Here is a 21,783-nt window from a genome sequence, read left to right on the forward strand (position 1 = left end):
TATTGCTTAGCTACAGAATTGAGAAACTCGCACTAAATATTATTCCGAATTCTAATAAGGAATGTGGACTTTCTGGAACAAGAAAAAGGAAAATACGCAGGTGCAATAGAGTAGAATTTATTATGATGCCGATAAAGGTCGAAAAGCAAAAGAAAGGGAAGTACAAAAAGATCACATAAACGAAGGTAGACTTTGAATATCTGAATATCGAACGTTCGAAATAGCATTACGACGCAGTGAAATCTCGAGACGTTAGTTTACGAGTGATGTGATATGATATGCTTCCAATCTTTTGATTAAATTGCCAGAATGACGAAGTAAAAAAGGGCATCTAACTGCGATGTAGATTTGATAATACGTAACGTAAATTTGCGATAAATCTTACTGATGGAACTTGTCCTCAAATTGCCTTCTCCTTTTCACCCTCGACATTTAAAGTCGTAATCTGACTTCTGCACCCGCCATAATATTTTTTGCCCTTAGTATTTTATGGTCTGCCATTGTTCTACCTCTTGCATTCATTTCTGATAGATAACTCACTCTAAATCCTCGGGGCTCAGCGACTAATATCTTTGCTGGTATTTCGACATATCATAATCACTCGGTTCTAATTATGGCAGACTCCTGAAAGTTTTCCTGTTAAAACTTAAGTAGTCGATCCTTGTGATTGTTGAGAGAACCAACCAAGTTTACAAATCTACGTAATCACGATGCGATTTGCTTTTAATTCAACAAATTGCTGTCAATAAAAAAAAAACATTTTTATGACAGAAAATAAATGAATTTATGAAAATTTTATTTTGAACTCAATTTTACTATTTAGTTTTTCGTGCTTTCGCGCAATTAAAAAATAGTCTCATTTTTCATTATGATAGAGAGAGAGAGAGGTATCCATTTCAGTTTCCAATGTAGAAATTATGAACTTCTCCTGAACCAAATTTTACGAACGCCCGGATCCCCAAAATAGAAGGAGTTTGACGTCAGTTTTTTGTCAAAATTTTTTTAATTCATTCAATAAAAGTTTTTAACTATCAAACTCGATACCTCACCCGTTCAATGACCAGGTACTCGGGTACTCACTTAGGTCTATGAAAGCCGGGTTTATACACACTAAAAGGACCGTTTATTAAAGTATTTATGTAACTTGACTTTTTAATAAATATTTAACAATATAGTTTGTAATTTCCTTCATTTAAACAATTCTTATTATAAACAATAGTAAAGATAGTAGGTAAAAAACATCATTCACGTTTTTTTATTTTAGCTATTTTTCTTTTATTTATAATTATACAGTGCCATTTAACAGTTAAATTTAATTATTTTGCACACTCCTGACATATCGTGGTTGAAACAGTACATTCATCACAAATAGGTACTCACAAACAGAACATGATTTCGGAATTTTGCGACGTTTTTTGAATTCGTTCTGGAGACAAGCATGGCATACACCGGTACTCTTTTTTTTCCCGGTTGAATCAAGCTGTGCCTGGGGAGTTGAAGATCCAGATACTGTTGGCTGCACATATGAATTTACATACTCGTATATCTTTACAAAAAAAAAATTTCAATAGCCATTTTCGTTGTGAAATGCCTCATGATTTGAGCATTATGCGAACGATCTTCGACGAATGTCGTGCACAGCTCTCAGCCCAGTTGCCGATAAAATAATCGTCGTTCCGGCCGGTGAATAGAGAGATTTATTGATTAGGTTCTGAAAATCAACGTTCCCCAAACAGAAATACATAATATAACGCATCGTGATTACCTTGTAAGTCTAAAAATTACCAAAGACCACCCTCTTTTTTTATTACCCTTTAATTACCCTAAATTACCCTCTCAGGTAAAACGCATTTAAAGTAATCTTAACGAGTGAGAAGTGTAATGATACTGCACTCTACGCAGTTCTGCCAACATTAACTAACAAGACAACAATCATCCCGCAATTAGTTTGCTGTCAATTATTTCACGATCCTTTATCTTCGTTTTAGCCACTAAATTTAGCTTAACAATAATCCACTTAATGCCCTACGAACTCCTTGGCCTTGTAAGGGATAAGTAAAGCACTTTATAAAGAAGCGAAAAGAAATGAGACTAAGGAAAAATTGGAGAAAAACAATTCCCCTTTGTCACTGACTACGTCATTATCTTCAGATAGTAGATCGACGTGCAATAAAAACTATCGCAGGGACAAAAGTGATGAAAAAAAAATATATTTATAAACATCGTTTGACAGGTTTCCTATAAGATTAGCACCTTACAAGAATAAATTGTATGAGCTTTGTTAAAGAGTTTGTCTTAAACAGACTATCAAAATTTGTTCGTTTACCAGAACTTATGAAGATTCGCTGCTTAATTTAACGTTCATGTAAATGTAACCCTCGTATATATATAAATATATATGTATATTTATGTCATGTTATGGGATTCGTAACATTTCTCAAAGTGAATTGTACTTGTGAATTTGAGATCCGCCACGGGAAGGCAATATGCAAAAGCAATGATTCGTGTATACTACACCAACGTACACTTCCCTATGGATATCCAGGAATTCAGCATAAAATGGAGATCCATCAACGAAATCCCTGTATACATATAAATACATATACATATATCGCGCGACTGATTTTTAATAGAATTATGTAAAGTATACGTTACTAATAATTTTTTTCCATATATCTATATAAATTTATATTGCATTGATTTTGGTCCGAAATTGCCAAATCGTTCAGACTAATATAGACTAATCTATAACACGCTAATCAATTGGATATCTTAAAGGCATGAGGGTTCTAATCACACTTTCTTTTAATATGCCTTTTTTTATTCTCTGACACAATGGCGCCAGACGAAACGATGAATTTATCATAATTTAAAAGACTGCCTATCATTATGAACCGGCCTTTACGTCTAACGACATGGCCGTAAAAGGTGATTGCTCGTCTTTACCAGATAGTGAAATTCCGCGTGAAACCATCTTGACCAACTCTTAACGAGACACTTGAGAGAATTTATATATCATAGATGAAGAATTTCAGTTTTGCAATTATTACTAGTAGATTAAAGTTATTGTTTACTGAAGGATATATGTATACATATATATATGTATATTATTTTTATTATTTCAAGTATCAACTAATTCAAAAAATATATGATATATATAGTATGAAGAATAAATATAATTTTCGGACTAAGTGAAGTGGAATCTAAATTAACATTTTTTTCACTGCCTCTGGCACAGCATTTCCGGAAATTATCTATGCAAATAAAATTTTCCGTCATAACTAAATACATTACGGTTGCAAGAGAAGAGGGTAAAAGCGACGTACTCTAAAATGAAAAAGCCCTCGTAGTACAGCAATCACAGCATGACTTTATTCAATTTGACGCCATTAAAAGGGTGACTCGTCAGTCTTTGACCATCGGTTTAACGAATGGACCGTACTTTCGAGCGGAGGATTAGGATCACTAAGAAAAGTAATAAAGGCCATTCGCGCCTATCGTGATACGCATCGGATTTGAATTTCAAATTTGCAAGAACCAACCGCGCATAAACCTCCCCTTCGAATGGCGAATGTAGACAGAGCAGAGGGAAAATAAATGGGGAAGAGTGGTTGCGATTGCTGTTGCTGAATTTCGGATTTGATATACACGTCACGACGAGGAAGCCATTTACGGCGATACAAATTTTCGAAACATGAGTGAAAATATGGAGCATATTTTATGTGGGATAATAACGATCTTAATATATAAATACAGATATACATATAAAATCAAAGATAAATTAATTATTCATATATGTAAATTTACGTTTGAAGGATTTTTGAGGAGTTATAGGGATTTTTATCGTTAAATTGAAAGAGACGTATTTCATATTACCGTGCTACATAGCCTTTCCGATGTATGTTAAGTGAGATACTTCGGATGGAGATGATTAAAGGGATTCCTTTACACTGCTATGGATACGGTGAATTTGTGAATTTGAAATTTTTACTGGAATCTTATTCCAATCGATTGATATCATTCAGAGTGTAGTACTGTGGCAGGGACAGAGCATTCGATTTGAGAAGAAAAATAAAGGCGCGTAACGCATGAAGTAATAAAAAGGAATGATTGATTAGAATGCGATATTAAATGAAACATCTTGAGGATGAATTATTGCGCAAATCTACAGGAGATAAATCAGCAAAAGATATGCCAGTCGTGTATCTGAGAAAAAAACATACAAATGTCAATAAGATCTATCTAGATAGATCGCTACAATGTCAAAATGAATAAAATATTCAAAAATATTTCGATTTATAAAATAAATTAATCCCAAAATTACCTATCTTGCAAGTTGCTCGATTTTCCGATTCCACAAGTAACTATCCAATTCCAAGCGGATCTTCCAAGTAAACAAGGGAGTGTAAACATAGCATCTTCTTTACAGGCGACATTGTGACTGGAAGATGTAAGTCTAGAAATACGAGAAGTTTCAGGTATTAAGTCAAACTGTCGGGTTCGAAGTTGTCTGTCTGATACAGGACTTTTACCGCTGTAGAATCCGAGGTCGTTATCACTCTACGAGAAAGAAAAATACCTAAAGAAAGCACGTAACCACATGCTTGCAAATGAGTGGCATAGTACGTTTATACATTAGCAGGAAAAATTTATTATAAATTTAATAACCTCTTTTAAAAAAAGAAATGAAAACAAAAAGCTAATGAGACAAGTTGAATGGTATTATCTTTTATCATCCTATGATAAAAGAACCATACCAATTTATAAAAGTGAATACTTCATCCTTGCTAATTATCTAAGTGGCGGGTTATTGTTATTTGTAAGACGATAGTAATGAAATTTACGTTGAGAATTCTGGTCTTGTTCAAGTTGTACCGCCGTCACCCTTAGAAACCGGAAGGACTGTGATATTATAGGAGACTATACTACTCTGTCAAGTCTAGCTTCTAGTCTAATTTTTTATTTATATGTATATTATATATTGGCTCTTTGCAGAGCCAGTTGGCTTGAAACGGGCTTAAGCGGAAGTAACGTAGCCCCACAAGAGTACCGATCATCTTGAGTCCTCGAATGCCTTCTCGAGGACCTAACTCTGACATAGGAAAACGTCCATACACGGAATATCGAATCTTCGGTTTCTACTTAAAAGAACCCTTTGAATAGATCTTCAAAGGAATCGTCCTGACGAATTCTTTCACTCTTTACACTCTTCTTCTCCTTCATGTAGATTGCACGGCTTAGGAATTAGACCTTTTGCAGACGGTCACATTTCCACGTTCGATTGACTTCATCCTGATTACCATTCAAATGGTGTTGAATGAATTGATGTCATTCTGTATATAACGTTCCTTTATATTCCAAAGGGATGCTTGCGTACTATACTATTTTTTAATTTCGTTCTATATTAGTAGTTTCCAATTCTGCTAGGATTCCCATCTAAAGGAAATTTTATAAAGGAAATAAAATCTATAGATACTTCTTATTGGATTCGGGGTCTATCAAATGTAGGTGCTGTATAAGAGAGCAATAGCTATTCCGAAATCGCACGTTCCACGAAACCTTACGGTTAGACAGAATCGTAATAGATACCGTAATAGAGATAATTGTTCACAGGGCGAACGTCAAGAATTTAACCCTACTGAGATAGACCGAATTTAAGCGAATTAGTGCAGCCCCACGTCGTTAACCTACGACCCTTGGGAAGCAGAGGACATGGCGAACAAGTGTTGACCTTATACGCCTGACGGGAACAAACCATTTTGCAGTAATCCACGTATGTACGATATCTCTAGGGTATTTTTTAATCCTTATTCCTCGATAAACCATCCGAGTTTTATCAAAGTCTAGATTCCATAGAAACTACAAAAATTTATATAGGCTTTATGCAATACAAGCCTCGCTGATTTCGTTATGTAAGATGATTTAAAGAGAAATACGGATATGTAAGATATATCACAAAATATTTCATCTTACCATTATCAAAGGAGATAAGAAACATTAACCCGGGAGTGAGCGTGCGGAGTGTCTGAGACAACCTAACTTAATGCTTCTTAAATAGAGAATATTTGCCCGACTATTTTCGGGTTAACAAAAAATCATTTGACCTATACGCAAATTTTTAAGGTGATATCGAACATCTATCGACACTGTATATAAATAATGTATATTATCGGAAATGTAGTACGGAATAGGAAACAGAAAATGGGAAACACCATATGGGAAACACCAAATGGGAACATCAGGTCTCATATAGTTGGCTAAAAAATAAAAAAAACAGAATGTAGACTTCCGCAAGAGCATGAAATATGATTAGATTTTTTGATCATATACGGTTTGGAGAAATCTAAAAATATACGTATGCACTTATATATACATATATTTAAATATATATTCCCAAATTTGTATAAAGGATCGCGCGAAAATCATGGTGCAGTCAAAAAGTAGGCGATTTATGAAAATTAGGTAGAAATATGGAAAAAAGTTCTTAAGAAACTTTATTGAATGATGAAAAATTTCGTTTAATTCTTTTATACATTGAGATACGTATTGTGTAACTTTAATATTTCGTGAGGTACTCAAAGATATTACATACATAAAAAAATCATCTTCCACATATCCAAAAGACGACTTATGTCACGTTTCACATCTCGAAGTAACATAACATAATATTCTTACCAGTAGCGTAACATATAGACATACAATATTTTTACTTTGTATAGATATAAGAAAAACCGTTTATCCTATAGTATGTATAACCTTGTATAGTTAAGAGTTGTGACAAAAACGTAAAACCATTTATGTGCGTTCTTACGTATCACTGAAAAGATTTACCAACCGAGTTCGAACAAAATCCTAAAAAATATATTGACAAAATCAAATTCGTACCTTATGCGGTTGGCAGCTCAAAATTTCGAAAACAAATAATGTCACGTCACCTAAGAATGGTAACACGTGCCACGGGGAATAAAATTCTTATCTTCAACAAAGTACCCGGCACGATCCGAGGATCAACCTTTTGCGAGGCCTTTCAGAAAATCAATCGTTTAGCGTCAGAGGAAGGGAATAAAAATAATAGAGAAAAATACGAAAAAAAAACGGACCTTATATAAAATTGTTATTGACTATTTTCACATATGCCATACCACAGCCACTGGCAACATGGTAACTCGTATTGTGCGCGACTACGAAGAAAGAGAAAAGAAAAAGACCAACGCAATTTATATTCATGAAAATAGTTAAAAAAGGGTAAGAATATATTTCGAATGTCGAACCACTTGAAATACGACCAAATCGTACGATTTCTATGGTCAAAGCATCGATTTGGGTATCGGTATTAAATATATACACAGACACTATACCCTCTGCGACGTTGCCGCGGCGGAGAGAGAGAGGAGCAAGAGAGCTAGAAACCCAACGCAGAAAATTACGTAATCAAAATTGAACCAAGAGGAGCCGAAGCTATTTAGGGGGTACTGAGAAGAAAAAGAAAAATGATATTTAAGAACAATCCATTTGTTACTCGTTGTGTCACAGATCATCCTTCGTCTCCAAAACCCACTTCAATCACCACGCTTTTCGTTCCAACCATTCCTTATCATCCTAGACCAGTTTCGCTATTTCCGCGCATATCACGTCCATATCCGTTAACACCAGTAGTTTCACGCTCGAGAGATTTGACGAAGGCACGTTGTGGAAAATTAGTACGATTCGAGGAAACTACGCTGAAATGCGGATATTGATTTCCCGTCATTCGGTACCTGACTTTAGGTTTTAGGCTTAGATACAGTTAACGCGTTAAGCCTGTTGTCGGTCCTCGATGACCGGCAGTTAACTTTTGTTCAGGCTGCGTCAGTAACCGGTGACCGTTGCGGTTAATGTTTGGTAGCATCGGGTGGCGTGAACGAGAAGTCAACAAAGTCAATTCAGCGCTAGCATGTTATTTGCCTCAGTTGCCATAATTGTTTTTTTCAATGAAAGCAAGCGACTCTTTTTACTGTACTCAAAGCCAGGTTATAACTAGGTATACCAATGTATAACTAGATCTAAAGGTTCAACTCTGCTCTTTGTTTCTTCCGGTAAAGCTCAAGTGAGCTGTACGATACACGTTTTCATTGTCCCTGCCTCTTCCTCTGAGTATCTTGTGCGCCAGACATGGATTCCAGATGAAATGAGCAAAGTTATTGCATTTTTCATTTTACCTCGTTTCACTTTGCAGGACTGTTTCGTCTCTATTGAATCGCGCGATAACAGCATACGCCGAAGATACGCCATCGGCCAAATTGTCTTTGGAGAAAATTATTTCAGAGATGATATTAAGGAAACGATTCTGTGACTCTGGGTAAATAAAAAAAAATAATTCTTGGCAATTCTTCAATGGCGCTATAGATACTCCAATTTAATAAGACTTGTTAAAGGAGTCAAGATACATGAATATCAATAACGCCGTGTCTACTTTGATGATACCGAAAATCAATTCAGCCTGTTTTTATGCTACTCAATCGAGGAAATTGGACAGCGAAACATTAAATCTTTTGGTATTTAATCTAAAAGACCAACTAAGATAACTTATAGTAGTATTTTTACATATTATTTTGAAAATTGCTATCTTGTACTTTCATACATTATTCTATGGCAGTTTAAAGGAATTTTGTTAATTACAGATCATTAACGTTTTTACAAGGTTCTTCGAAGCTCCCTCTTTAAACCTAAATACGTAGGGTGAAATGTTCCGTAAAGGGATATTTGGGACCTCAACTATTTTTAATACAAAAACAATCTACAGGGTCCCAACAAAACCTCACTTAACAGTAAAAGTTCATGGTTCGAAGTAACGAAAAAATATGACCAAGGAAAAACTCGCACGATTACTAAATAAAGGCAAAAAATTTTTTCTGTTAATAAAAATGAAAGTCGATAAATATCCAATGCTTGTATAATTCAACGCAAAAGACTGCTGTATCAAGTTTTGATCTGGAAACACATAGTGTACGTGTATAACGAAGTAAAATTACTAGCCTGTGGTTATTTGAGCACTCGCTTGATTAAACGGAGACGAGCATTCAGTACGTGAAGTGACTTTGAACAAATGGTGGATTTAATTGGGTATTTAGTAGGAGCAAAAATAATTAATTAAAAACAAAGCAGCAAGGTATGGTTAGTACAAAGCCCTTTATCAATATCTGAAACGAAACCCCACGAGGCAACAGTGTTGGCTGTAATACGTATAGAAGCTAGATGAACTTTGGCTTCCGATTTCACTGTGTTCAAAGAAATTACGCTAACCCGTAGGTCGCCATGTTTAAACCCCGCAACTACGAAACATATTGAATTACGTTATACTGCCGAATAATAAGGATATCGATATGCAAATGAACGGCGTATCAAAATCTAAACTTTGTTTCAAGGGCCGTTCACAACCTAGCCAAATATTCAATGTGTCCAATTAGATTAATTTTGAACAAGGCGTTTTATTACTCACTCAAGCTCACTCTTCACCCTTGGCTATAGTTCAAGCCTTGTTCATATACGATATACATAGCAATCTAACTCCTAGGTACGTCACCGCCCCTCCATCCATCCTAATTACCGCGATACTCTTTAATACAATATCAATTGAAACGATAATGTACTGAGAAATGTATTAAATAAAAATGATAGGGGATGATTCTAAGGGATCTTGAAATTTAACTTACACCCTCTCACCTGTCCCAAGATAATTTGATATACCTGAGATATAGGGGATAGACATATGGCTGCAACGGACATACTCCATCCCTTACTCTTGGTGGACATCAGACAGATGGCTTGGAGTTTACTTAAGTCGACCTAATGTTTCGTGTATAAACCAGAATCATAAGAACGGGACGTTTTCGCAGGTTCAGGAATACATGAAATACATGAATACATGAGTATATCAGGAATACATGAAAATCTTCGTCGACTACTTATATGATTCGTTTTGTCGCACCATAAATAATGTTCTTGTTACAGTACCACCCGATGTGTAAAGCATACGGATCCTTTGCTGCTTATTTGATTTTAGATACTCTGCCAAAGAACATGTCTAATTTAACTCGAGGAAGTTGCAGTAATTCTAAGTTATGTATTCGATAGCACAAGTCTGGATAGTAACTTTAACGTGACGCGGATTGTAGTCAATAAATTATATAATAAATTAAAATTATATAATAAATTTAAATCCTTATAACGTGGCATTCATTATTTACTATAAGGTTGTAAACTATTATGGACCCTGGTTTGGATAATCGAAAAATTCGGGTAATGAAGTAAAAATACATTTTACACACAAAGTATTCACGACTATTGGTGAAAGAGGCCATTTAATGCAGATCAGCTGTGATCGACGGGTTTTATGTCCAGGCAAGCTGGGATGAAACGGACTACCAGTCGCCGTAGCTCGAATTGAGCTAGGGTAACTGAGCAAATTAAAACTATATTGAATTCTACAAAAACTGATACATACTTTTATGGCAAAGACTCGAAGACTAAAATTAAGGACTATAGAAAAGAAAAAAGGTTAAAAGGTTAGCCTCGATACAAAAGACAAACAAGTCATGCAGTTGGAGAAAATTTATGCCAGAGAGGCCTACAGGGAAGAAAGTTCTTCTCTAATCAGGCGGGCTGTACACAATCATCAGGAATGGGTTGACAAAGGTTGTTTTTAAGAAAAAGACACATCAAATGCAAGAGGACAGAATCAACAGCGATTCGGACCGGGTCTCCCGAATAGAGAGAAGTAGATGTAGGTGTACTTGCGGGTAGACGGCATTTTTATTTATGAATGGAAGAAAATCGCAAATGATAATTTTTTTTTTATGTATCTTACAAGGTTAGAAACTGTCTTTTTACACTGAAGTACATTTTTCCGAAAGTAATTCGATGAATTATACTGTCCAAGTTTATTGATGCTTATGAAGAAACCATAGGATTAATGTTGAAAAAAAAGAGCAATCGAGCCCCGTTTAACAGAACAGAACCAGTTCTTATCACCTTTTTTCTAGTTCTTAAACGGCGGATCATCGAGGCTTATTTTGAATTTAAAACCTCTTAATCACTTTATCTACGTGAACCATTTTGAGCTGCAGGATCTACGAACTTATGAAGATTTCAATTAACAGATGAATAGGTATCTTAAACCTGATTTAATTCCATGGAAAAACAGTGTGCAAAAGTCTACTTATCTGAACAGATGACTATAAGCTGGTTATATGTATATGTTTGGAGCTACCAGCGGTTTGCAAAATGTACACGGTTTTTGGACTGATGCAGAGAAGAGATATCAAATTAATATCTTTGAGCAATTATCGGTAAAATTGACATTAGAGCAATTCGCTTCTCATTTGAGGAATTGTCAGATTTCATTACGTATAGACACTACTGCAGCTATAGTTTACGTTAATAAGAATTGGAGGCGTTAGAATTTCTAAGTTAGACAACTTGGCTAAACAGATCTGGCAATAGGCTGAGCAGAGAGCACATTTTTAATTGCATCTTATATCCCATCTAAAGAAAATAAAGAAGCTGATAGCTGTTCTAGATCATATAATGAAGATACCGAATGGGAATTTGTGAGTACTGCCTTTGAAAAAATATGTAAAACTTTTGGAAAATTAGAAGTGGATTTGTTTCCTTCTGTTAAAAATGCAAAATGTAAAAAGCATTTTTCTTGGCATCAAGCTCCTACAACTTCACAGGTTGATGCATTTACAGTCAACTAGAGGGACATAAGTGCTCATGCTTCTCAGCTGTTTTCTCTCATTCTCAAAACTCTTGTAAGAGTCAAGAAAGATAGAACTACAGGAATTTTCATAGTGCTGAATCCGAGGAGTCAATTGTAGTTTCCCATTTTCGTATCAGTGTTAAGGTTGGTGACCAAGTCTCTCGAGGGGGCAACGGGAAGAGAGGAGGTTCCTATGCTTTCACATTGCGTGACGTCATCTTAATAATTTCCAGATTCTGGATAGTTGATTAGGCATAATAATTATCTAGAACCCAATTGCAATCGATAAATGATAAATATCATCTTTTCCCGGGTAAAAATTTGAAGGCGTACAACAGATTGATGACAACAGTCTAAATATTTTAATTAATAATTAAGCTCGTTATGTGATCGTATTTATTATTGCGAAGCGTCCGATATTAATTGAGGTAAAGGATGAACGTTTATCACACATATTTGATTAAAAATGTTATCGTTTGATAAATTTTATATTCCGAGATAATAAGAAGTATGAATAATGTATACTTTCTTGATTCGAATTGCGCGCGCTTCGTGTTTGCCGCTTGTGCTAACTCTCGTAGAAATGCGGCGTTGCCAAATTTCTAGGGAGCCATCAAGCCTCCCCTCATTTTTTCGACGGTTTGTCTCATATTTATCGCGATTTCTCTGCAATTTCCCTTATAACCGTACATTTTTTTGCATAATAATCATCCTCATACTCTATTGTATATAATATATGATTTTCGTAAGACGGTCATTAATCACACGGAAGATATAAGTGTGTAAATGTGACCGACGATCTCTCCTGCCACATGACCCATGCGTTTTCGTGACGATTGGTATCAAGTTATGCATTTAATATCTTGAAAAATAATATTATAATCGGATTCGATCTTTTTCGAATCGACGCAGAAACTTTAAATTTACAAACTGTACAAATTTCAGAAACCTGTATTTGTTTTGAAAAGCACGATCAACAACCTTAATTGGATACCTAATGCTATTTGAGCTGAGAACTAATTTGTTATTATCCCAAGTAGGTTGAGGACCCATCCAAGGGCGAAGCACTTAAGTTTGTTTGCAGGGATTACTTATAACGGGACAGCGTGTATAAGCAAAGATATTCCTAAGGAAGATATTGATATTATCTTGGCGTCTATAAGCGTTGCCACGTTTAGGCAATACTAATTGACCCTAAGATAGTGATGGAGATTATGTCAAAAAGATTGAGTGATGGAGTAATTTTTTGACTGAGCAAATTTCTTGACTAGTTCCGCCAATTTTTCCCAGTTTACCCCAGGATAAAAAGCGGGAAGTAAATATTCCCAAGATTCGGGAAACATGCATTGTTTAATATTCTCAATTAAAAGGAATACCCGTAGGTAACTATCGCTTGTTACCAGATAACAAACAAAAGGAAAAAAGAATCAAAATCAAGCACGTACCAATTTCATTCTCGCGTGTCATTGTCGTCAGCAGACGATTAATAGAAGAGAGACCCTTGCGCGATTGCTTTTTCCGAAGGAAACAATCTTTACGCGTAGAGGCTCCCGTCAAGTGCAACGCCTCTTGAGAAAATTGAATCACGTGGATAAAACTAGTAGAGAAAGTGGTACGAGGCAGAAAAAAAAGTTACAAAACTGATGAAAGCTTCGAGTCTGAAGTTGATTCTAGGACGATTTTCTATTTATTCTTTCAGATGATGCTGGAGCTCAATCTGACCTTAAACGCTTCTCCACCCACGAAGTTTGAGTTTGACGAAGAAAGTCGATACGTGCCGTACGATCAACGTCCTGAAACATACATAGTACCAATAGTATTTCTACTGATCCTGGTAGTGGGAGTTGCTGGAAATGGAGCTCTGGTACTTACGCTTTTACGTCATGCTAACATGCGCAACATACCTAACACGTATGTGTTATCACTGGCGTTGGGAGATTTACTGGTGAGTTGACATATTATCCAACATTGTATCTCGTAGATGGTAAGATATAGGTAGATATCGATAGGATCCAGGACTGAGTATATATGTGTATACGTATATGTCCAGAGATGGGTGGCTTTTTGATACGACAATGTCTATCATAAATCATAAAGCTGGTTAAAGTTTGTCAACGTCATTGTTCCGACGGGATCGTTGGAGTTCTGCCAAGTGGGTCTAGGCAAATGCGTTACACTTCGTCAACCTGACTCTAACAGATTTCACAAAGTTTTGCGCTGTAGAAAGGAACATAAAGAATATTAACGATGAAACACCAAGTCGATAATTTCAATCCTTATCGGCGCAATACAAAATTTTTTAATACTTACAGATCCGAATGTAATATTTCGTTCCAGGTAATCATCACGTGTGTACCATTCACATCGATCCTTTATACCATTGAATCCTGGCCATGGGGATTGGTAGTATGCAAGTTGTCGGAATGCGCCAAAGACATTTCCATAGGCGTTTCCGTATTCACGCTAACGGCACTATCCGCGGAAAGGTAGATATTATTATATATCACGTTGGCATTTTTATGAGAATTTTCAAAGTACGAATTGTACAGAGAATCCTTTTACCGATTCTTAGATACTGCGCCATTGTGAATCCCATTCGACGACACGTAGCAGGACTCAGTGCCAAGCCATTGACCATCCTGACTGCAACGTTAATCTGGGTCCTGGCGAGTATCCTGGCGATGCCTGCAGCACTTTTCTCCTATGTCTTGACGATACCTTTAACAGTAAATCACAGTATACTGGTTTGTAGTCCATTTCCAAAAGAGTTTGGTGAGTCTGAATATACCTGATAAGCTAACAACCTTCCTGAATATTCCTGATACTAATGTACATACATGCATACGCTGATGATTGCTTTCATAGGACCGAGCTACGAGAAGGGTATGGTCCTCTTCAAGTTCCTGGCCTATTACGCGATACCACTCTGCATAATAGCAGGGTTCTATCTATGCATGGCACGCCACCTGGAATTATCCACCAGGAACATGCCCGGCGAGCTACCCGGCGCGCCGCACCAGCGCGGCCAGATACGAGCCCGTAAAAAGGTTTTTACCAGCATTTCCCATAGAGCGAATTTCACTATGAAAAGCGGTTGATTAATCAGTTCGCTGCTATCGTCCCGTCAGGTCGGCAAGATGGTCATAGCATTCGTAGTGATCTTCATCATCTGTTTCCTCCCCTATCATACCTTCATGCTGTGGTTCCACTTCTACCCATCATCCAAGGATGCCTACGATGACTTCTGGCATACCTTTCGCATTATTGGATTTTGCCTAAGCTTCATAAACAGCTGTATCAATCCAATTGCGTTGTATTGCGTAAGCGGGGCATTTAGAAAGAGGTAAGAGCCCATGATTACCCAACTTAAATTAGCCAATCTTCAATATACTTTATGACCACCCTATACTCTCGGTCCGAACCATTCAAATGTATAAAGGTTCAACGAGTATCTCTGCTGCTGTGTACCTGGTGCTCGACGACGCGAAGGTGGCGAGGGTCGTTTCCCACGAACCCGTGGTGACGCAAGCACCCTCTACGAGACGAGCTTTCACTCAACCTACAGAAGGCATACCCAAGAATTGAATTCGACTACCCTCTTCAATATGGGAAACGAAGGAAAGCCAGCTTGAGCTAGTAAGACCCGTGAAAAGACCTGTGTCCCTTTTTAGGACACGACGAAGAAACAGAAATTCAGTCGAACCTGTAAATCACGCGTAGGGAGAATCGATGGGACGTTGAGAAAAAAAAGGAAAGTTTGGATAAGACATATGAGAGGAAAACAATTAAAGGAAGTACAGGGATCTATACGTCACGAAAATAATGACGTATATGTAACTAGAATCATGTGTGATGATATACGTACTTATTTCCTCGATGCTCAGTTATACATTACGTATGTATTTATGTAGGTCATATGGACTATATATTTGATTCATGTTACAGTACGAGATGTCAGAGATCCCGATGCGTCAAATACACGTCTATGTATTTTCAGCATCCATAAAGATTCTGTATCCGTATCTACTTATATATAATGTATAGAAATCTTATGACGAGATGAAATTCTAACATATCCAGCTGTCACTGGACGAGGAATCATCCTGCCAGTTTCTTCTGGAGGACGTTGATGGAAGTGAAGCGGTACATTTGGGCACAGCATCCTGGACTCTATCTTTAGAGTATATCGTTTAAGAGATTCAAGTGAGAAAGAGGTGGCGAGAAATAAACTGTATTTTGACTATTTCTTACATTCTCGAATATCAATGCAATCCTTTCTCTCAGATATTATTCAAACTCGTGTTTTATATTTACAAATCGATTCGACTGGTCCAGTCGATGCACAGGATTGGACCCAGTAGCAATCATCTTGCCTTTTCTTTAATCTATAAAAATGTATTATATTATATTAAGTATGCGTGTGATATTGTCGTATCGTACCTCGAGTATATTTTACTGTATACAAAGTAACGTTGTACATAATCGTATATCTGTATATTATACAAAAGAGCCGTGAACGTATTAAAATTTAGTCATCTTACTTATACGCACATTCCGAAAGCTTCGTGCGCTAAGGGGAAAAGATTTGCTTCGTGTCCGTAAGGGGCCGCGCCCGATCGTGAGATCACGCGCGATAGTTACTGTGTATGTCGTATAGTGTAATAAATGGAAGAATAAAGTTTATTGTTTCGACGATACCTAGTACCAATGTACCATGTGTCCCTGAGATAAATCCAGGGACAAAAGAATCTTTCGAAAATTCTTCGAATAATCGAAAATATATATTTACAAGGCTAGTCAATATCTGTCGAGTAGTTATAAACGTTAGGGAAGATAAAAATTAATTTTTCATGTACGTAAATGAAAAAATAAATTATTGAAATTTTATTGCTGTTGATCCGACGCTTTCAAGTGTAACGGAAAATTTTTACAGTACAAAAAAGCGGGTCAGTTAACGTTATTATGCATGAACAAGTAGAAAGGTTGACAATGAATAAATTCATGAGGAAAACTTGGAAACGTATAATGTGAACAATGTTAATGATTTCAAGACAATCTAGTCATGAAACTTTCGGGTCCTGTACATAACTGTCGAGGTCGAGTCTCATCCAGAGTACAAGGCACGTCAGATTCAATTCGTGAAACTCGTGACAAGATGAACAAATATCTCAGAAATTATTCAACGTGCAGGAAAATTGTATACCCCTACAACGCCCTACAATTCAGGTCGCCCCAGAATTTGATTATTCTGATAACAACAGGTGTATTAACATTTATTTAAAAAAAAATATTCTAATTAAGAATTACGTGTTTCGATATTTTCAAAAAAAATATGATTCAATATATCATTAACAATCGCTATAAGCACGTGGATGAGTGGACGTATATATGTATTATTAACAATCCAGTTAATAAATTTTAACCATTGTCATCTAGTCCATTTCATTTGTTACTATGAACCTACACAATATTTCATTGCTCCAAAATATATCCCATGGACCTAAAAGGTTTTACGTTAGTTGCAAACAGCTTCCCTCGAAGCTACAGTAAAAATTGAAACCACCCCTATCGAAACGTTAAAGCATCTTTAGTATGTCTAACGAAAAAAGAATTTAATAAATTTTTGGTAAATGCTTTTTTAATTAAAAGGCGTTAAAGGCCACGCTACATAATCCCTTATAAATTAGTCGTATGAAAATGTTATTTCTATCTCTGTTGCTTTATAATACTCAATACATCATTCGTTTTTGATACGAGTAATTTAATCTCCCACTTACTCCCATCAAATTTACAAACGAGATCAAAGATTGCCATTTCTCTATTAATTGACTTACTGTCACTAATAAACAGGTGTGGTAAGGGGAATTTAAAAATTCCGAAAATGACATTGCCTCATAAAATATTTAGAAATGCAGGGCGAGTTGCAATATTCTGGAAATTGGAATACCAATGAGAATTTTCTGTTGGTAATATAACTAAACCTAAACGAATTTATCTGCTCGTTTTATTTAAAAAACAGAACACGTTTTCTCGTCAATCAAAGTCCCAATAAAATATCATTCTTGAAGTTTTTGTGTTTGTATTTACCGAACAATACATCATCCCCTGTAATCGTTTTCAAGGGACCACAAGATTCCTTTCATCTTTTTTAAACTTAATCAATTATTTTTCCAAGTTTTTTTCTCCGACTAACTAAGAGAAATCCGAATGTTTATATTTCTTTTTCCGAAAATTAACTACGACAAGATTAAATCAAAACGTGAACGATATTCGACCAAACAATCTAGATATCCCAGACACGAAATGCATTATAAAATGAAATTGACGACAGTCATGAACTAATAACCATCCAAAGATTCCCTAGAGTTTTAAATATTGATAAAAATAGAAAAACCTCATATCCGAAGCAAACAATTTAAGTTTGTTTTAGATAAAAATATATGTTGAACATATATTTATGTTCAGAAAATTAATATTTTGTAATTCAGTATTTCACCATGTAAACCCCATAAGCTTTGTACCTGAATTGCAGTTATCTAGTCAAGCCAGGCTGTCCAATGTATCCGCAGAATGCACGAATATTAGAAGGATACACTATGCACATCATATATAATCGTTTAATGCTGGTAAATTCACATGAATGGTATCGCTACCTAGCAGGATATAGGATATAATAAGATAATTTAACAAAGCCCGTTATTTGTCTAGAGTTACGTTTTCTCAATATGAAAAATTCACCGCGTGTGTGTTTCGTATACGATATGTATAAGGTGCTCAGAAATTTCAACTATTATTTACCACACCTTACCGCCGATTAACATACAGTAAGCAAGTATTAAATATTGAAAATTATTAGTCAGCGATACATTTTTATATATCTACAGCTCTTCCGTCATCCTTCAACTTCACATAGAAAAATTGAATCATAATAATAATTTTACAGTCGTAGTAAAAAAACTCATCTGATTCGAAACTGAATAAAAACAGCGGCTATACCCATACAGAATATGTATACAGTAGACTCTCGTATAACGCGAGTTCTTACAACGCGAATTCCTATAACGCGTTAAATAATAAAACACAGCATTAGATGCGCATGTTGAGCATTAGATTGTTTTCTATTTAAATAAAAAAAATGTTTAATATTTAAAATATATATGTAGATTTAAAACTCCAAAAAGAACTGTAAATAAATACGGCAAATGTAATAAAGCAAGATAATATATTCATTGAAAATATTGAATCTTGAGTTGAAAATGTTTAAACAATTGAAAATGAATATACAGTATATACTTCCAACCAAACCGAATACGTTGAAATGTGATTTTGGACGATTCTGACAGTGACTAATAATCAAGATTGTAACAGTATTTTTCAACCTAAAAAATCTTAAAAAAGATATTACATAAATTTTTATTATTACATTTTTATTAAATTTCAATAAAATAAAAGATTTTTTATATACATTTATAATGTTTTCTTTTTTCATCAACTTCGTATACATGCCATTTACTTTTATAATACTGTTCTAATTGTTCAAACATAAAAAATAAAAGTTGGCATAGCAATAATCATTTCAAATATATTACTTTAGATTATACGCGTTATACGAGAAAAATTCCCGTCCCGCACAATTTCCTATAACGCGAATTCATATACCGCGAAACGTATTAACCGCGTTATAGGAGAGTCTATTGTACCTGTAATACATACATAACAGCGAAGCCATTTAAAATCTTGGCTTCCATTTAAAACATGTGACAGATGTTTCCAACGCTTAGCCGTTACCATTTACTACTGTGAATAAACCGGTACGACACCGCGTGCCATGGTATTTCGATTTTGGGATGCTTAAGGGTGGGTACCCTTACCTTTTGTCGCACCCGCACCGCACTGTTTACTCCCAGACCCTTATATCTATATACATATAGCAATTCATTCAAGGGACGAAAAGACCTTTCCACTATGATAGATTATAAAGATATATACATATATATACAGTGGCGTTACGCAATAAAATTTTTTTTGATTGGATAAATTTTTAGATTGTAACGTTCCAATATAAGTATGAAAATTTGTATGGATTCCTATATATGGTTTTTCTTTTCATAGTGTAAACGGTACTTCAGGTACACGTATCCCATATGTACGGCAGTGGCTAACGATTTTAACGTATACTCTCCCCCTACTACTCATGGGGCACGCTTCAAGATCAGGGGGTCGTTTTGCAGCTGTCATGGGGTATTTCATGGGTGGGGATATGGGGCACGCGACAAACTAGCACCCTCGTAACGTTCATAGTCAACCGTCAGTGTTCGGTACGTCTTGTCGTTGATGAACGTACGGTAAGAATTGCTAAAGCAACTACGAATTTGTTATGGAACTAATTTAATGTAAACGTGCCGCGAGTGTTGTGTTTTATAATTCACTTATTATATGGTGGCAAGTTAGACGACTTGTGAAAATATATAATAGATTGACTGCTATAAATCGATCGTTAAATTAAATTATGTCACATTGTATAGGCTAGTTTAAATCCTCCGACAGATTTATGGTTCGCAATTAATCACAGGCGTTGTAGTCGTATAGGCAGAGACGCCGAGTTGTTGTCGGTTTGTCATTTGGATTGATTGTATGAATCAGAGTCATACGATTGAAATACTTTATCTCGTTGCAATGACATGTATTTAGCAGATATTGACGAAATATGTAATGTATGAATGACTTTATGTTTACTGTATGTGACCTTATGTTACAGATATACAATTTTCGTTATCGAGAATGAAGAGATCTTTGTCGGTAAGATGAAAATTGATATACAGGATTAGATTAAAAATTTTGTAATGTTAAACTGATTAAGTGTTTTAATTTAACGTTTAATTCTATGCAAAGGCTCCGTGTCTCGCAGAGGCCGATAACGAAGTTAAGAAAATTAAGTCTGCTGCAGAAACGCTGGTAATTTAAAATAGTAATAAAACTTTCAAGTTTGCTTTACTCTTTAAAGATGTTTAGTCTTTTGTACCATCGTTAGCTTATTAACGTTAGTCGATAATACCATTTGAGTGTGCCTCTTTAAATATCTAGTGTATTCTGCTTTAGTAATACTCTGTTGCTTTCTCATAATTGTGTTGTAACAATTATATTGTTAAATTTAAATTTGCAGCAACCCAATGGTCGTGAATACTTGCAACTGGCGCTGGCAAAGGTTTTAGAATTGCAACGACAAATTAAGGATGATTCCTACATTACCGACAATACCAGCGACTTGGGTAAGAGGATGTTTTAGAGATCGCATGAAGTAAACAGGAGTAGAAGCATGTAATAAATTGATACTCTTAATCAACAGGAGAGTCTGATAGCGAGGAAGATCTGATGAAAGAGGTTTTGACAAAGGTTTTCAAGGACCTACCAGGCTCCTCGTCTACGGTAGACTCGGTCATAAATCGCGCCATAAGACCGGAACCTGCCCAACTTGAGGTCGTACGCGGTAAAAGCATTCAGCTTTCGGGATACGACATGTGCCGACGAGTGGCCGTTGATTTTATGAGGAATGTTGTGAAGTACACCCCAAGAAATCGTGAGGATGCTGAGAAATTTCATGTGGGAAAGTACTCGAGGGTCGCGACAAAAATGGCAAATCGAAGGACAGGGCTGCTAGTAGAACAAAACGCACAAAACGTGAACTTGCGTCAAATGGATGCGAACTCTCAAGACATTCAGAGAGAAAACTTGTCTACTGAATACGAAGTAAGGATTCGAATGCTGAAAGGATTAGATTTACATCTGGCAGTTAAACAAAGAGATTATACTGCTCGCTTAATGAGACAGTGAAAAGTCATGAATGGTTTCTTCGTGACTTAGTTATACTTTAATCTAGTCTTATTACCAAACGTATTTATTATAATTATCAGTAAGAATTCTAGTCATGGCGTGTGAATAACGCTAGTCATTGAAGATGTAGAAACAAATACCTATATAAAACTTAATAAATTTCTATTGTAAAAAAATACACTTACCGTTTTGTCATTCTTCACTTCCAACCG

The 21,783-nt window shown here is 35.7% G+C and overlaps 2 protein-coding genes across 5 annotated transcripts in view; both read left to right on the top strand.

The window, feature by feature from the left end:
- LOC107269422 (neuropeptide CCHamide-2 receptor) overlaps window positions 1-17,116 on the top strand; it is a 49,421-nt gene extending 32,305 nt beyond the window's left edge. For 3 of the 4 annotated variants that reach the window (XM_025086725.1, XM_015743238.2, XM_015743239.2), the window contains 6 exons: window positions 13,440-13,685; window positions 14,078-14,226; window positions 14,313-14,512; window positions 14,606-14,787; window positions 14,869-15,083; window positions 15,180-17,116. In XM_025086725.1, coding sequence (XP_024942493.1) covers window positions 13,440-13,685; window positions 14,078-14,226; window positions 14,313-14,512; window positions 14,606-14,787; window positions 14,869-15,083; window positions 15,180-15,372 — 1,185 coding nt within the window. In that variant the 3' untranslated portion in view covers window positions 15,373-17,116. Of the gene's footprint in view, window positions 1-5,693; window positions 5,774-13,439; window positions 13,686-14,077; window positions 14,227-14,312; window positions 14,513-14,605; window positions 14,788-14,868; window positions 15,084-15,179 lie in introns of those variants that run through there. The other variant, XM_025086726.1, reaches the window with a different exon arrangement.
- A 2,931-nt stretch (window positions 17,117-20,047) lies between these two features.
- On the top strand, window positions 20,048-21,662 carry LOC107269430. The gene is made up of 5 exons (XM_025086712.1): window positions 20,048-20,085; window positions 20,499-20,539; window positions 20,633-20,695; window positions 20,904-21,009; window positions 21,087-21,662. The coding sequence occupies exons 2-5, from the start codon at window positions 20,522-20,524 to the stop codon at window positions 21,569-21,571; spliced, it is 672 nt and encodes a 223-aa protein (XP_024942480.1). The 5' UTR covers window positions 20,048-20,085; window positions 20,499-20,521; the 3' UTR covers window positions 21,572-21,662.
- The last annotated feature ends 121 nt before the right edge of the window (window positions 21,663-21,783 follow it).

This window comes from Cephus cinctus, unplaced genomic scaffold, assembly GCF_000341935.2.
Source record: "Cephus cinctus unplaced genomic scaffold, Ccin1 Ccin1_scaffold0661, whole genome shotgun sequence".
NCBI lineage: Eukaryota > Metazoa > Arthropoda > Insecta > Hymenoptera > Cephidae > Cephus > Cephus cinctus.

Coding starts and splice junctions, on each gene's coding strand:
- LOC107269430 (XM_025086712.1), top strand. Junction 20,696..20,903: donor AGTCTGCTGCAGAAACGCTG/GTAATTTAAAAT, acceptor TTAAATTTGCAG/CAACCCAATGGTCGTGAATA. Junction 21,010..21,086: donor CGACAATACCAGCGACTTGG/GTAAGAGGATGT, acceptor CTTAATCAACAG/GAGAGTCTGATAGCGAGGAA.